The sequence below is a fragment of the Tachysurus fulvidraco genome, chromosome 18 (genome assembly GCF_022655615.1).
Source record: "Tachysurus fulvidraco isolate hzauxx_2018 chromosome 18, HZAU_PFXX_2.0, whole genome shotgun sequence".
Lineage (NCBI taxonomy): Eukaryota > Metazoa > Chordata > Actinopteri > Siluriformes > Bagridae > Tachysurus > Tachysurus fulvidraco.
The window spans coordinates 2,757,582-2,773,801 of record NC_062535.1 but is presented as its reverse complement, the minus strand read 5'-3'; the positions used below and the strand labels follow the sequence as shown (position 1 = coordinate 2,773,801).

The 16,220-nt window shown below is 37.6% G+C and overlaps 1 protein-coding gene across 4 annotated transcripts in view; it reads right to left on the bottom strand.

The window, feature by feature from the left end:
* Positions 1-4,743: 4,743 nt before the first annotated feature.
* The window catches only part of LOC113661818 (GDP-L-fucose synthase-like), a 22,910-nt gene continuing 11,433 nt past the window's right edge, over positions 4,744-16,220 (bottom strand). For 2 of the 4 annotated variants that reach the window (XM_047803288.1, XM_047803289.1), the window contains exons 7-10: positions 15,703-15,834; positions 14,761-14,840; positions 14,316-14,415; positions 13,964-14,218 (exon numbers count right to left, since the gene is read on the bottom strand). In XM_047803288.1, coding sequence (XP_047659244.1) covers positions 14,163-14,218; positions 14,316-14,415; positions 14,761-14,840; positions 15,703-15,834 — 368 coding nt within the window. In that variant the 3' untranslated portion in view covers positions 13,964-14,162. Of the gene's footprint in view, positions 4,992-10,682; positions 10,934-13,963; positions 14,219-14,315; positions 14,416-14,760; positions 14,841-15,702; positions 15,835-16,220 lie in introns of those variants that run through there. The other 2 variants (XM_047803290.1, XM_047803291.1) reach the window with 2 other exon arrangements.

Sequence of the window (16,220 nt, the reverse complement as noted above, 5' to 3'; positions counted from 1 at the left end):
ATCTAATGTTCAGAAGCCCAAGCTTTAGAAACTGTTTTTGTTTGTTTCTATGGCATTTTTCTGGTCTAATTACAGTAAGATTATTTCGAGAACTTCTCACGTATTTACTTTTTGATCGCACTGCTTGGGGAACAGACACAGTTTCTATAGGGTGAACTATGTGTGCATTTGTGTCAATGTGTTGAGGTGAAGGATGACTATTGAAATTTAAATTCAAGGAGTAGTTTACCAGTCAGAAGGTGTGCAGCACCCTGGAGATGTGGTCTGAGAGGATATCTGCTCGAACTCTGCTGGGGTGCAGGCCGTCAGCACGGAAAAGCCTAGGACGCTCCCAGAAAACTTTCCAGTTATCAATAAAGAGTAGATTCTGAGTCTGACACCATGACTGAAGCCATTCATTTAAAGCGAAAAGTCTACTGAACCTCACTGGTATGTTGGAAGCGGTCCGGACACAATGATCCTCGCCATGGGCACTGTGGTGCGAACCGTCTCCACCAGGGTGTTGAAGTCCCTCTTCAGGATCTCCGACTGCCTCAGGCTGGTGTCGTTTGAGCCAGCATGAAGAACCACAGCTCCGGTATTTCTGCTCACGACCTTAGGTACCTGTGCAGCGACATCAAGAACACGAGCACCAGGTAAGCAGTGAGTCCGAGCCTTATCTTTCGACACAGTAGCATGGACGTTGGAGTCTGGCGATGGAGTCTCCGATTATCACGGTGTCGCGGTCCGTCTCGCGAAGGGGGGCCAAGCGGTTCCGAGTGGGGATCTTGAAGACCGGCGGTGGTGGAGGGGGAGAGGTCCTCGATTCCGCTCCCGCTGCTTGGCCTGCTTCACCTGTAGGTCGCGGATCTGCTTCTCCACGGCCTCCAGCTCCAGTTCCACCGATTGTAGCTCGAAGGTGTTCTCACCTGCAATCGAAGGCAGAGACGTAACTGACATGATGTTATAGAGCAAGAACAACAGAGACAATTGGTGTGAAAGGGTGTACTAGCGGTAGCCGGGCTAACAGGCCTGTTATGCGTGATGCTAACCAGCTAGCAGCGGGGTATGGGAGAGCAAATAATAAAGAGATCAAAGGTATTTAATTAAAGTATATGCACGAGATAAATCTACTTTTAAGATTCTATTGCCGGGATAAATAGCAACTCAGGATAACTCAGGATAAATTGAGATTGAATGAAGATACTCAGCCAAGCAAACTAATGCAACGCGGCAAATAATTCAAACACTGCATTTAAATGACGCTACAATCTAACAGCAACACAACCATACGTGCCTACCCGGTGGCTAAGGCTATCGGCAAGCCCCCACTGTCATCGTTAATGCAGGTTCAGTGGCCCCCGGTTCCGTATGGCAGAACACAAAACCAAATTCAAGGACGGCTACAAGCTTGGAGGATGCGAGAGCTCCAAATCCGCTGCTGCTACACGGAAGCTGCTGCCACACAGAAGCTGCTCATGATTGCAGCTCGTCAAACTTGATTAACCGCAGTAATCCACTCATCCATGTTTAACCTGTAACCAATTACATACATAAATTACATAAATTGACTTCAATGCTTATAAATCAAAAATTCTACAATTATCACCATTCTGTGTGATCAGACTTATTACTGCCATTCTAATATCTATTTTGCCCACCTGATGTCATCTGATCAACCAATAACAGGCTACACACACACACACACACACACACACACACACACACACACACACACACACACACCACTCAAAAACATAATTTCATGTGAAAACTTCTTTTACACTCATTATGGTTTTATTATACCATAATAATAATTTTATTATACCATATATGATAAACCTTATGAAATTATGCCATGTTTTTGAGTAACATAAAAAAAATATTAAATATTATTTTGGATAACCACTGACTGGTAAAATGTCAAACATTACTCAGCATATCTCCAGGCCAAAGCTGACTGATGCAACTAAATTTATAAATAAGAGAGAGGAAACAAATGTGTGTGTGTGTGTGTGTGTGTGTGTGTGTGTGTGTGTGTGTGTGTGTGTGTGTGTGTGTGTGTGTGTGTGTGTGTGAGAGAGAGAGACAGAGAAGCTTGTTGGCAGATCAGATTTTGCCCCCAGCTGGACAAATGCATATAACAAGTGTGAAATATTTACAAATGAGTAGCTTTTGTTTTGTCTGGAGGCCTGATGAATTGCATAGTATATACTGGTCTGAACACATAGCTCAACGAAAATATACAAAATTTATTTTACTTGCAAAGTTCATTATTTGGAACAATCCTGGTAAATTTCAGGCAAATATGTGGAAGAAAACCCAAGTTATGACACATTAAACTTTTCTAAACCTTCCAGCAGGACTCAGATTGACCCCAGGAAAATATCAGGGTTAAGTGTTTAGAACGAAAGTGGCTCCAGGTGTGTCTAAAAATGTATTGTAAATAATTGAACATTACAACGACAGGACACCTGACACACCTGACACACCTGTCGCCGTAATGTTCAATTATTTACAATAAATTTTTAGTTTAAGAAAAACTGTGTTAAACAACACAATATCGAGTCCTTACAGCAAAATCTTGAGGAAAAACAAATGTGTTAAGACTCCTGAAAACAGCTGCATTATCTGTCCAGGTCACCTAAATTATGTACGTCTGTGAAGGAAAGTGTGTGCGTGGCTCCTACACTAACCGTTAAGATGCAAAGAATCGATTCATTCTAATGAACAGGATCACATGAATCGAACTAGAAGATTTGATCCATTTGGTTCTGCACGAGATACATGCAAAATAATTCATTTCACTATGTTGGGATGTCATAATGTGCAAATAAATGTTATTAGTTTTGCTCCACTGGAATTAAGAATCTCAAACATGCTTTCACGTAATAACACCTGCGTACACAAAGTTTAGAGTAGAAGATCTCGAGTGTCCTGCTCAGAGCCCTGACTGAACACCTTTGCAATGAATTGTTTGAATTGTTTGCAATGACCTGTCTGAACACCTCCTCGTTAACAGTGAAGGTGAGGTCCAGCATGTCCTCAATATCGTTGTCCTTTATCCACTGCAAGCTCTGGTTAAATTCCTCATCCGGAAACTCTAAATCACTCAGATCACATGGACTAAACAGGTTAAAACAAAAAGGACTGTCTGAAAAAATACGGAAAACTTGAGTTTGTTTATTTTTTTGGGTTTGATTTTGCATGACCTGAGTAAAGTAAGGAAACACTGCAAAGCACAGGCTGTGCTTCATTCAGAGTCACAAGAATCACAGTTGTGACAAATGTATGCCCCTGGATTGCCAGGGGTACAATCTTTGTGTGCCCACATTTGGCAGCGAACACATCTGAGCCATACTTCCCTGGACTTACCAACAAAGACAAAATATATCACTGTCTGCACATTCTCAGTTGAAAAAACAAACAAATTCTAATACTTGAGGGGTTGGTTGTCACATGTGACAACCAATGCCGCGAGCTATGAGACAACCATCCCCAACTGACTTCTTGAAAAACATGCTAAGCTAGCTGCCACATGGCTTTTACTTGATAGCTAAAATATGACTCAAAATAAAGCTACTACTTTTGGCTTTTTAATGTGTGTTTTGTTTTTAAATGACTAATATCCTACAAGCTCTCAACACAAAAACAACACCAACATGAAAATTTACTTTGACCCATGAAAATAAAAAAATTGTCTCCTCACCTCAATGTTTTGTGTCTACTCAACAAAATTACAATTGGAAATGAGTAAGCTATCAAAGGCTGACAGATTGATATCAAATTTTTACCACAGCGCTATCTAATAAGCAATGTGACAACCAACCCGTGAGACAACCAGCCCCGGTCTCCTCTACAAGAAACTGTAAAATGAGTGCTATGTGCTCGTGGTCCTGTTGATCACTGTTTTCCCTACCTTTATTTTTTTTTTGTATAGTTTGTTTATTGGCTTGGAAGCTGATTATTTATTGTTATTTTTGTTTGTTTGATTTATTTGCTATCGGCACATAGTTACCTTGTCTCCTTATTGATTTAGAGCGCTCTTAACAAAAGTAGGACAAATACTACATCAGGTTGTGTACTGTTTATGACAATCGGGGGGGGGGGGGGTTATTCACTATTAATTGTACAAGTGTTGTGTGTTGTGTGGGATTTGTTTTGTACTTTGGTTTATCGGATTTGTTTCCTTTTTTTCTTTTTTTGAATTGTATTGTGAAGTGGCTAACCCCTCGTTAGAAGTAACCTTTGTGCACGTATGCTGGTTTAAGTCCTTAGTATGATTAAGTCAAGAGAGCGAGAAAACCATTTAATAAATGTATTGATTTAATGCAATATTGGTCTGAGTAATTTCATTTATTTGAATAACTGTGCGGGAAGCCCTTTGTGGGATCTCCTACCCATGTAAATTGGAGTGGCGTAGTCACTGACAAATAGTTACCTATCTGACTCGGTCACAAGAAGGTTAAATTTGAGTTTATATCTGTGTGTGTTTGTGTGTGTGTGTGTGTGTGTTTGTGTGTGTGGTATCAGGAGTATCGTGAAACACAGACTTTGTCCTTTACCTGATGTGTTCAGTACGATACAAGCTAATCTGATGGTCAGCTGAAGAAAACAGCGAGTAACGCTAAATCGAGACGCTACCTTCCTAATTTTACCTTCACTTCATTTCATGAAGGTAAAAACACACGCACTCACGCAAATGAGGCAGGGGGAGGCGGGGCCTTGCGTAACTTGCGTAGTGAGCGTTTAGGGACGATCGGATCTGACTAAAGTCACTCACTTTCGGTCATGTCTGACAGCCCCTCGGACTCTAAATAAACTAATATCCCGGAGTATATGTAACTCCTGTACACTGAACTGAGACATGTTGTGCTGAGAGAACACACACACACACACACACACACACACACACACACGAGTGAAGGATATAATCACAGGTACTGTGAAGCCAAAAGCTTCCACAATCGCATCAACTGCGTCTTTAATGGTCATCTCTTCCTCCTCCCCAACTGCAAACAGAACAGTGTGTGTGTGTGTGTGTGTGTGTGTGTGTGTGTGTGTGTGTGTGTGTGTGTGTGTGTGTGTGTGTGTGTGTGTGTGTTAAAGAGTGTGTTAATGAGGAAGCAAACAAAGTAGGATCTCTGTATTGCACAAGCCAAGATTTTAACAGAAACAATGAAAACACACTTTTAAAATACGTACAAATAGATAAATATATAAAATAGTAAAAAAGTATAAAATGAATTAATAAATTAGTAAATAAAAATAAACTAATTAAAGTCTCTTGACAAAATATGATTACCAACAAAAATCTTTAAATAGGAGCTATTTAAAATAAAACAAATAAATAAATGCAAAATGTATTATTATTTATTTTTATTAAAGAAAAAAATACTTAAAATAGTCACATTAACTTGTATAAGACCAAAAACCTCCTAACCTAACTATTTTACATTTTAAATAAAATGTTATATATATGAATGTGTAATTCATTTTGACTCTTTATTAAGTTACAGGAACTCTTTACTCTTTATAGGTGAGTGATGAGTGAACAATAATAAATTGTTATTTAAAAAAAATAACTTTCATGAAGTAACTTTCACACTGAATGAATATTTGTTGTAACGATCCTAAAGAAGAAGCTCCCTAAAAACATTCATGCAAGTCTTCCTAGTAATGTCATGTGACCAGTGTGTGTTAGTGTGTGTCTTATCGATGAAGTGTGACTACCTGAGAGAATGATGGGCTGGATTTTGTCGTATTCTCTCAGCACCCAAACAATAACAACAATAAATTCTTCTTCTTCTTCTTCTTCTTCTTCTTCTTCTTCTTCTTCTTCATCATCATCATCATCATCATCATTATTATTATTATTATTATTATTATTATTATTATTATGCATTCCAAACAGAAATGAAGTCATTTCACTGCAGAATTTTAAAGGAATTGTTATTGAAGCAGCTTCTTGTTGCGATTTTAATGTTCCTCTATACTCACAATAATACAGAATATATCTGATTCCTGTTTCATGTTATTAATTGGCTTTGTGACTTGTGCTACAAATGACACCAGTACTTTTTGTTTTTGTAATTAATTACAATTGCATTGTAACACTGAGTATTGATTTAATAATTCATTCACAATACCTAAATACGTGAGTAGCTAAATCTTTAATCATTAATAAGAATTACTTATTAAACGAAATTTAGTTTTTTTTAATTTACAATATACAAGGTTTAACTTGTATAGAACCTGTAAATGTGTTGTTTTTTGTTTATTTATTTAAAGTGATCATTTTCCGTGTTACCGCCATGTATGTAAAGGCTGCGCCACTAAAATGTTCGTGCGGCTCATTGAACGTGCTTTCAGGAAGAGCTGCTGCTGAAATGCGGTGGGTTTGTTAGTCATGTTTTCTAACCATGTCAGGATTTTACAACAAATAATAAAGAAGTCGCACTTTTTTTAAGTAAAAACAAATTTTTTTGGTCATTATAAGGATGTGACAGTATATTCCAGTATGATATTTATGACACACAGAAAGATTTTGATTTCTTCCTGGTCTTGGACTTTCCTCCCTTCTGATCTGCTGATGTATTTATATTTCTTCTTGTAGTTAGAGCAGGGTTGTCCGATCTTATCCAAAAACGGGTTGGTATGGTGCAGGTTTTTATACCAATTAATCACACTTGAGATCATCTCAACCTCACATTCAAATTTAGTCTAAAGGCAGAAATCTTCTAGAAGACCAAATCAAATCCAAAGTTCTAGGACTTTTTTTCACTACAGATTAAAATGATGGTGAACTCATCAGGCCACGTTTAGTTTCGGCTGGTTTTGTCAAATAACAAAAAAAATTACTGTCATTCCAGCTTTAACCTTTTAACCCTTTTTTCCATTATAGTAGTCACAACTGAGGGGGTTTTATTGTTGTGTTTTTGTTCTCCTCACAGGTATAAAAAAACACAGAAACTTCAATCTCTATTTCTATGCGAAACAGTGTGCTGGTATAGAACCACAGCTTAAAACATCTCAAATATGAATCTTGTTAACATTCTGACAGACATAGCAGCATCGACGCAGGCTAATAGGATTAGCATAAACATGTTTTGTGGCATAATACATGAGTATATTTGAATACATATAATTACAGACTGGTGAAATCTGCGCCGTCAGTGCATATAACCAGCTTGTGTGATAATGAGTTTCAGGTGAATTTCTATGTAAAATAACTAAATGATTTCAATCCATCAGAAACTTTGAATTGTTCAAAGCCAGTGTGGTGCAGTGGCACCGATTTGCATGAACTTGATTTGAATGGCGTCTGCATCATGACCTTTGAACACTGGACATTGCTGGTGTTTGGATTTTAAATAAATTACCGACTTTAGGCCTGGTGGGGAAAGTGATAGAGCGTGTGGTGAAGCAGGAAGGAGGAGCGAAAGAAGGAGAGGAGTGGATCTTCATCAGCTCAAAAGATGCAGATCTGTCATGAGTTCATACTGCCAGAGGGTGAGGCGTCGTACAAGAAAAGACAAAGTCAGGGAGGACTAAGAATCTTGCAGAATGAAGATGAAATGTCAGACTGAGTGTGTTGACGTCCGTCTGTCATTATCTGGTCTTTACAATGAATTCCCTTCCCTCCTTCTGGTAGTCTGTCTTTCATGCTTGAGCTGGAACAGTTAATCCAGTAGTGCAGAAACTGTTGTGAAATACTTGTGTGTGCTTTAGGGGACAAACAACATTTAAATTTGAAATGTGCCTTGTGTAATACTGAGCTCCTACCTTGTTTGCTTTCTTGTAAACACTAACACACTCTTTTACTCGCATACACACACACACACAGACACACACACAGAGACACACACACACACACACACACAGAGAGACACACACAGACACACACAGACACACACACAGACACACACTGTTCTAAAGATACAGTTGGTGCGATTGTGAAAGCTTTTGGCTTCACACGACCTGTGTTTGTATCCTTCACTCTTTTGTGTGTGTGTGTGTGTGTGTGTGTGTGTGTGTGGTGATTGTGGAATGTGTATTGAACATTGTCGACATTCTTACACACTATTATTTTATTATTATTTTCTATCTTCAGTGTATCTTGTGTTCAAGTCTTTTAAAAGAAAGTATTATCACAGTCAGGGACTAGATGCCATGATTTATCACTCAGGATAATTAATAGTCTGATATTCTATCAGATTTAACAGAAGGTTAAATTTGAGTTTATATTTGTGTGTGTATGTGTGTGTTTGTGTGTGTGTGTGTGTGTGTGTGTTTGTGTGGTATCAGGAGTATCGTGAAACACAGACTTTGTCCTTTATCTGATATGTTCAGTACGTCACAAACAAACCTGATGGTCAGCTGAAGAAAACGGCGAGTAACGCTAAACTGAGACGCTACCTTCCTAATTTTACCTTCACTCCATTTCATGAAGGTAAACACACACACACACACACACAGGTGTTTGATTCTGAAATTACACACGTTTGCTTTTCCTCAGCAATGAAGGAGACGTGTGATTGGTTTGCTGCTACTGTAATTACGACGCAAATAATTATTCTGCGATTCTACAAGCCGCAGAGTGACGAGCTTTCTACACTTTATCTGTATGTGTTGTTAATCCGGCTGTGAGTAATCCAACCTTGTACACAGACTGAGCTCCATGATGTGGGGTTTAATGTTGGTGTGGAAGATCTTTATGACTTTCCCACACAGTCATGTCACAGCTCGTTTTTGTGAAGGATTAAAAACTCTAATGATCCACAATAAGTCCAGAATTCCAAAAACAACATTGTTTGTCTTTGTCTGTGTGTTTAGGTGTGTGTGTGCTTTTGATCTGTGTGTATATTTGTTTGTCAGGTGTGGTGTGGTATGCAGTCATTTTCATCAAGTAATTACCAAGTAAATACCAAACCGTTCGTGGACCCCATTCACTTCTATAGTAGGAAAAAGAATACTATAGAAGTGAATGGGGTCCACGAACGGTTTAGTTACAAACATTTCTCAATATCTTCCTTTGTGTTCATTAGAACAAAGAAATGTATACAGGTTCGTAACAACATGAGAGTGAGTGAATGATGACAGAATTTTCATTTTTGGGTGAACTATCACTTTAAGACTGTTGTTCTGTTTGTTTTTGTTGGCAGGGGCATATATTTGGCACAACTGTGATTCTTGTGACTCTGAATGAAGCACAGCCAGTGCTGCGCAGGGTTTCCTACTTTAGTTCAAATTGTTAAGAGTATTGGACATGTGGACCTTTTAAGACTGTTGGTCTGTTTGGTTTTGTTTGCTGTTAGGCAACTTACATAATGAATTGATAAAGAGGTTTTAGCACTAAAAATTTTCATTTTACCTCTCAACACAGTAGACAATTCAAGTAACTGATTACCCACTTTAATCCCATTGTTTAAACAAAAGAGGCATTGATGACAAATATCATTGGGGTGGTATTCATATTAAAACTTATTTGCAGTTTCTAGCTTAAAAAACTAAAAAGTTACACCATTATCTTTTTAGATCCCAATTTATCACTGAAATCCTATTGAACCTCTATAGGGACAACCAACCCCATACCTCGTGACAACCAACCCCGTAATGGGGTTGATTGTCACATTGTGTCAGTGTCTTTGATGGTTAATTACTTCATGTTACAATACATTCTAAAAGTAAAAAGTACAGACATTTGAAGCCAAGACCCCAAGTTTTCATTTCCTGTAGGAATTAGTGCTGAAAGATTTTTTGAAGATGAGCAATTCATGCATGAGTAAAAATTGTGACAACAACCCCGGTCTCCCCTACTGCATACCAGACCCAACAGAGAGTTGCTGCAGCCTCGCGTTTAGCACAATACACTGCAGCCTATAGGTCTTTTCAGTGTTCACCGTCAGTATTAACTGTCAACAATATATGCAGTGTGCTGCACAAATCTCAGTGTTCACCACTCTCGACCAGTATGGGTAACAGCCACATATATAAAATTAAATGCAGCATCCAATACCAGCCCGAGAGCATTTACAAGTAGAGTGTAGTAACTGAATACAGTTTTGACAGCAATACCCAGAACATACAACACTTTGTCCTTCCAGCGACGAGCAACCACATGCACGGCAAACAATTGAACAGCGCGCCGTATCCGCCGGAAGTGGCGTATATAAAGGCAAATCCACCCAGCTGAATATGACGCAATGAGGAAAAATAGCTCAACGGCACCCCCTACTGACCCTACTACATTCTGTTAAATCTGATAGAATATCAGACTATTAATTATCCTGAGTGATAAATCATAGCATCTAGTCCCTGAATGCCTGTTTTTTTCCCAACTGTGATAATACTTTCCTTTAAAAGACTTGAATAAGCACAAGATACACTCAAGATAGAAAATAATAAAATAATAGTGTGTAAGAATGTCGACAATGTTCAATACATATTCCACAATCACCACACACACACACACACACCCACACACACACACACACACACAAAAGAGTGAAGGATACAAACACAGGTCGTGTGAAGCCAAAAGCTTTCACATTCGCACCAACTGTATCTTTAGAACAGTGTGTGTGTGTGTGTGTGTGTGTGTGTGTGTGTGTGTGTGTGTGTGTGTGTGTGTGTGCGAGTAAAAGAGTGTGTTAAAGAGTGTTTACAAGAAAGCAAACAAGGTAGGAGCTCAGTATTACACAAGGCACATTTCAAATTTAAATGTTGTTTGTGACATACGTAAGCAAACAAAGTACGACATGTAGTGAAATGTGTTTTACGAAATGGGTAGAAGTACAAATACAAAAAAATCTAAAAATAAATAAAATAAAGATGGGCTGGATTTCCTCGTATTCTCTCAGCACCCAAACACAAAGAAAAGCTAAATCTACAGAGAAGATGAATTGACGTAGTCCTCGACCAGAACCCCAAACATCCAGGGCTTTTCCGTCCCCTAAAGCACACACAAGTATTTCACAACAGTTTCTGCACTACTGGATTAACTGTTCCAGCTCAAGCATGAAAGACAGACTACCTGTAGAAGGAGGGAAGGGAATTCATTGTAAAGACCAGATAATGACAGACAGACGTCAACACACTCAGTCTGACATTTCATCTTCATTCTGCAAGATTCTTAGTCCTCCCTGACATTGTCTTTTCTTGTACGACGCCTCACCCTCTGGCAGTATGAACTCATGACAGATCTGCATCTTTTGAGCTGATGAAGATCCACTCCTCTCCTTCTTTCGCTCCTCCTTCCTGCTTCACCACACGCTCTATCACTTTCCCCACCAGGCCTCTGCCTCCCGTCACCAGCATCGGTCTCGTCTCATTCTCCATCTGATGAACAGAGAAAGTGTCGGTAATTTATTTAAAATCCAAACACCAGCAATGTCCAGTGTTCAAAGGTCATGATGCAGACGCAATTCAAATCAAGTTCATGCAAATCGGTGCCACTGCACCACACTGGCTTTGAACAATTCAAAGTTTCTGATGGATTGAAATCATTTAGTTATTTTACATAGAAATTCACCTGAAACTCATTATCACACAAGCTGGTTATATGCACTGACGGCGCAGATTTCACCAGTCTGTAATTATATGTATTCAAATATACTCATGTATTATGCCACAAAACATGTTTATGCTAATCCTATTAGCCGATGCTGCTATGTCTGTCAGAATGTTAACAAGATTCATATTTGAGATGTTTTAAGCTGTGGTTCTATACCAGCACACTGTTTCGCATAGAAATAGAGATTGAAGTTTCTGTGTTTTTTTATACCTGTGAGGAGAACAAAAACACAACAATAAAACCCCCTCAGTTGTGACTACTATAATGGAAAAAAGGGTTAAAAGGTTAAAGCTGGAATGACAGTAATTTTTTTGTTATTTGACAAAACCAGCCGAAACTAAACGTAGCCTGATGAGTTCACCATCATTTTAATCTGTAGTGAAAAAAGTCCTAGAACTTTGGATTTGATTTGGTCTTCTAGAAGATTTCTGCCTTTAGACTAAATTTGAATGTGAGGTTGAGATCTCAAGTGTGATTAATTGGTATAAAAACCTGCACCATACCAACCCGTTTTTGGATAAGATCGGACAACCCTGCTCTAACTACAAGAAGAAATATAAATACATCAGCAGATCAGAAGGGAGGAAAGTCCAAGACCAGGAAGAAATCAAAATCTTTCTGAGTGTCATAAATATCATACTGGAATATAGTGTCACATCCTTATAATGACCAAAAAAATTGTTTTTACTTAAAAAAAGTACGACTTCTTTATTATTTGTTGTAAAATCCTGACATGGTTAGAAAACATGACTAACAAACCCACCGCATTTCAGCAGCAGCTCTTCCTGAAAGCACGTTCACTGAGCCGCACGAACATTTTAGTGGCGCAGCCTTTACATACATGGCGGTAACACGGAAAATGATCACTTTAAATAAATAAACAAAAACAACACATTTACAGGTTCTATACAAGTTAAACCTTGTATATTGTAAATTTAAAAAAACTAAATTTCGTTTAATAAGTAATTATTAATGATTAAAGATTTAGCTACTCACGTATTTAGGTATTGTGAATGAATTATTAAAACAATACTCAGTGTTACAATGCAATTGTAATTAATTACAAAAACCAAAAGTACTGGTGTCATTTGTAGCACAAGTCACAAAGCCAATTAATAACATGAAACAGGAATCAGATATATTCTGTATTATTGTGAGTGTAGAGGAACATTAAAATCGCAACAAGAAGCTGCTTCAATAACAATTCCTTTAAAATTCTGCAGTGAAATGACTTCATTTCTGTTTGGAATGCAGCATAATAATAATGATGATGATGATGATGATGATGATGATGAGAATGAGAAGAAGAAGAAGAAGAAGAAGAAGAAGAAGAAGAAGAAGAAGAAGACGAAGAAGAAGAATTTATTGTTATTATTGTTTGGGTGCTGAGAGAATACGACAAAATCCAGCCCATCATTCTCTCAGGTAGTCACACTTCATCGATAAGACACACACTAACACACACTGGTCACATGATATTACTAGGAAGACTTGCATGAATGTTTTTAGGGAGCTTCTTCTTTAGGATCGTTACAACAAATATTTATTCAGTGTGAAAGTTACTTCATGAAAGTTATTTTTTTAAATAACAATTTATTATTGTTCACTCATCACTCACCTATAAAGAGTAAAGAGTTCCTGTAACTTAATAAAGAGTCAAAATGAATTACACATTCGTATATATAAAATTTGTGTGTTCTCTCAGCACAACATGTCTCAGTTCAGTGTACAGGAGTTACATATTAGTTTATTTAGAGTCCGAGGGGCTGTCAGACATGACCGAAAGTGAATAACTTTAGTCAGATCCGATCGTCCCTAAACGCTCACTACGCAAGTTACGCAAGGCCCCGCCTCCCCCTGCCTCATTTGCGTGCGTGCGTGTGAGTGCGTGTGTTTTTACCTTCATGAAATGGAGTGAAGGTAAAATTAGGAAGGTAGCGTCTCGATTTAGCGTTACTCGCTGTTTTCTTCAGCTGACCATCAGATTAGCTTGTATCGTACTGAACACATCAGGTAAAGGACAAAGTCTGTTTCACTACTTCTGATACCACACACACACTCTCTCTCTCTCTCTCTCTCTCTCTCTCTCATTCACGCAATCACACACTACGGACAATTTTCCAGAGATGCCAATCAACCTACCATGCAGGACACTCGAGATCTTCCACACCAACATTAACCTCCACATCATGGAGCTCGCTCTGTGTACAAGGTTTGTGGTGTGCCACCTGATTAAAGCGACTGTGACCGAATGGCTGTTTGAATCTACATTCTGTGTGAGAAATAAATCAGCCCCAGTTTGTGTTGTTTAAATGAGAGCATTCTACAAGCATCACATCACAATATCGTTTCTTTTGTTTTAAATCTCTTCAAACGTTCTCTTCTGTGACAATAAAGGAAAAACTCAAATTGCAAATCAAAGTTGAATTTTATTTTGATATTATTGTGATTACATAGTAAAAGGCACATCGTGGTGATTAAAACAGATTTATAAACACATTTCCTAGATGATTTCTTGATTGAGAGACTGCTCACAGCCGAATTAACAACACATACAGATAAAGTGTAGAAAGCTCGTCACTCTGCGGCTTGTAGAATCGCACAATAATTATTTGCGTGCGCTGTCGTAATTAGCAGCAAACCAATCACACGTCTCCTTCATTGCTGAGGAAAAGCAAACGTGTGAATCAAACGTGTGTGTGTGTGTGTGTGTGTGTGTGTGTGTGTGTGTGTGTGTGTGTGTGTGTGTGTGTGTGTTTACCTTCATGAAATGGAGTGAAGGTAAAATTAGGAAGGTAGCGTCTCAGTTTAGCGTTACTCGCTGTTTTCTTCAGCTGACCATCAGGTTTGCTTGTGTCGTACTGAACACATCAGGTAAAGGACTGTTTCACTGTACTGATACCACACACACACACACAAATATGCATACACATGCAAAAACACTCAAATTTAACCTTTTATTAAATCTGATAGCATATCAGACTATTAATTATCCTGAGTGATAAATCATGGCTTCTAGTCCCTGAATGCCTGGTTTTTCTCAACTGTAATAATACTTGCTTTTGAAACACTCTAATAAACAGAAGATACACTGAATCCAGTCAAAATAATAATAAAATAATAATGTGTAAGTATGTCTACAACGTTCAATACACATTCCACAATTACTACACACACACACACACACACACATGAGTGAAGGATACAATCACAGGTCCTGTGAAGCCAAAAGCTTTCACAATCGCATCAACAGCATCTTTAATGGTCATCTCTTCTTTCTCATCAACTGCAAACAGAACAGATCTGTACAGTGAGCAGTGAATAGGATGAAATATGGATGAGTTTTTTATATATATATATATATATATATATATATATATATATATATATATATATATATATATAATTGAAGGCAGATATGGATATAGTTATAAAGATTTTGACAGAAACAATTAAAAATACACGTTTGAAACACACAAACAGTTAAATAAATAAGAGTATAACATATAAAATGAATAAATAATTAATAAATAAAAATAATTTAATGAATTATAATTTGTTTCTTTAAAGAAAAACAAAGCATTATTACCGACAAAAACAGAAAATTTAAAATAGGAGTTACTTAAATTAAAATTAAATAAATAAAACAATGCAATATTTATTATTATTTAATTTTTATTAAGAAAATACTTACAAGATCTGTTGAAAAACGTCTCTTTAACTCGTATAAAATAATCTTTTAAAACCTTATAATCTTTTTTAGTAAACAGAAATAAATCTAAATGTAAGCATTAATTTAATTTAATTTAATTTACTGATACACATTAAAACTGATTAAATCTTCTGAGCACCTTTATAATAAATATTTTAAATTTGAAATATAAATTATATATTTAAATGTGTAATTCAGTCTGACTCTTTATTAAGTTACAGGAACTCTTTACTCTTTACAGGTGAGTGATGAGTGAACAATAATAAATTGTGTTATTTAAAAAATGATTTTCATGAAGTAACTTTCACACTGAATAAATATTTGTTGTAACGATCCTAAAGAAGAAGCTCCCTAAAAACATTCATGCATGTCTTCCCTAGTAATGTCATGTGACCAGTGTGTGTTAGTGTGTGTCTTATCGATGAAGTGTGAGTACCTGAGAGAATGATGGGCTGGATTTCATCGTATTCTCTCAGCACCCAAACACAAAGACGTGCCAAATCTACAGAGAAGATGAATTGACGTTGTCCTCGACCAGAACCCCAAACCTCCAGGGCTTTTCCGTCCCCTTAAAAACACACACAAATTTTTCACAACAGTTTCTGCAGTACTGGATTAACTGCCCCAGCTCGAGCATGAAAGACAGTCTACCAATAGAAGGAGGGAAGGGTGTTCATTGTAAAGACCAGATAATGACACACAGATGTCACCAGACTCTCAGTCTGACATTTCATCTTCATTCTGTAAGATTTCAGTCCTCCCTGAAATTGCCTTTTCTTGTACGTCGCCTCTCCCTCTGACAGTATGGACTTATTTTCTAGAAAGATGTGTTAATGATGCTAATGCTACTCCGTCCAGGGTGTATCCTGCCTTGATGCCCGATTTCAAAAACCTTTTGACAATATTTATTGTCACATAACATAGAACTGAACATATGTATGATTGTAGATATGT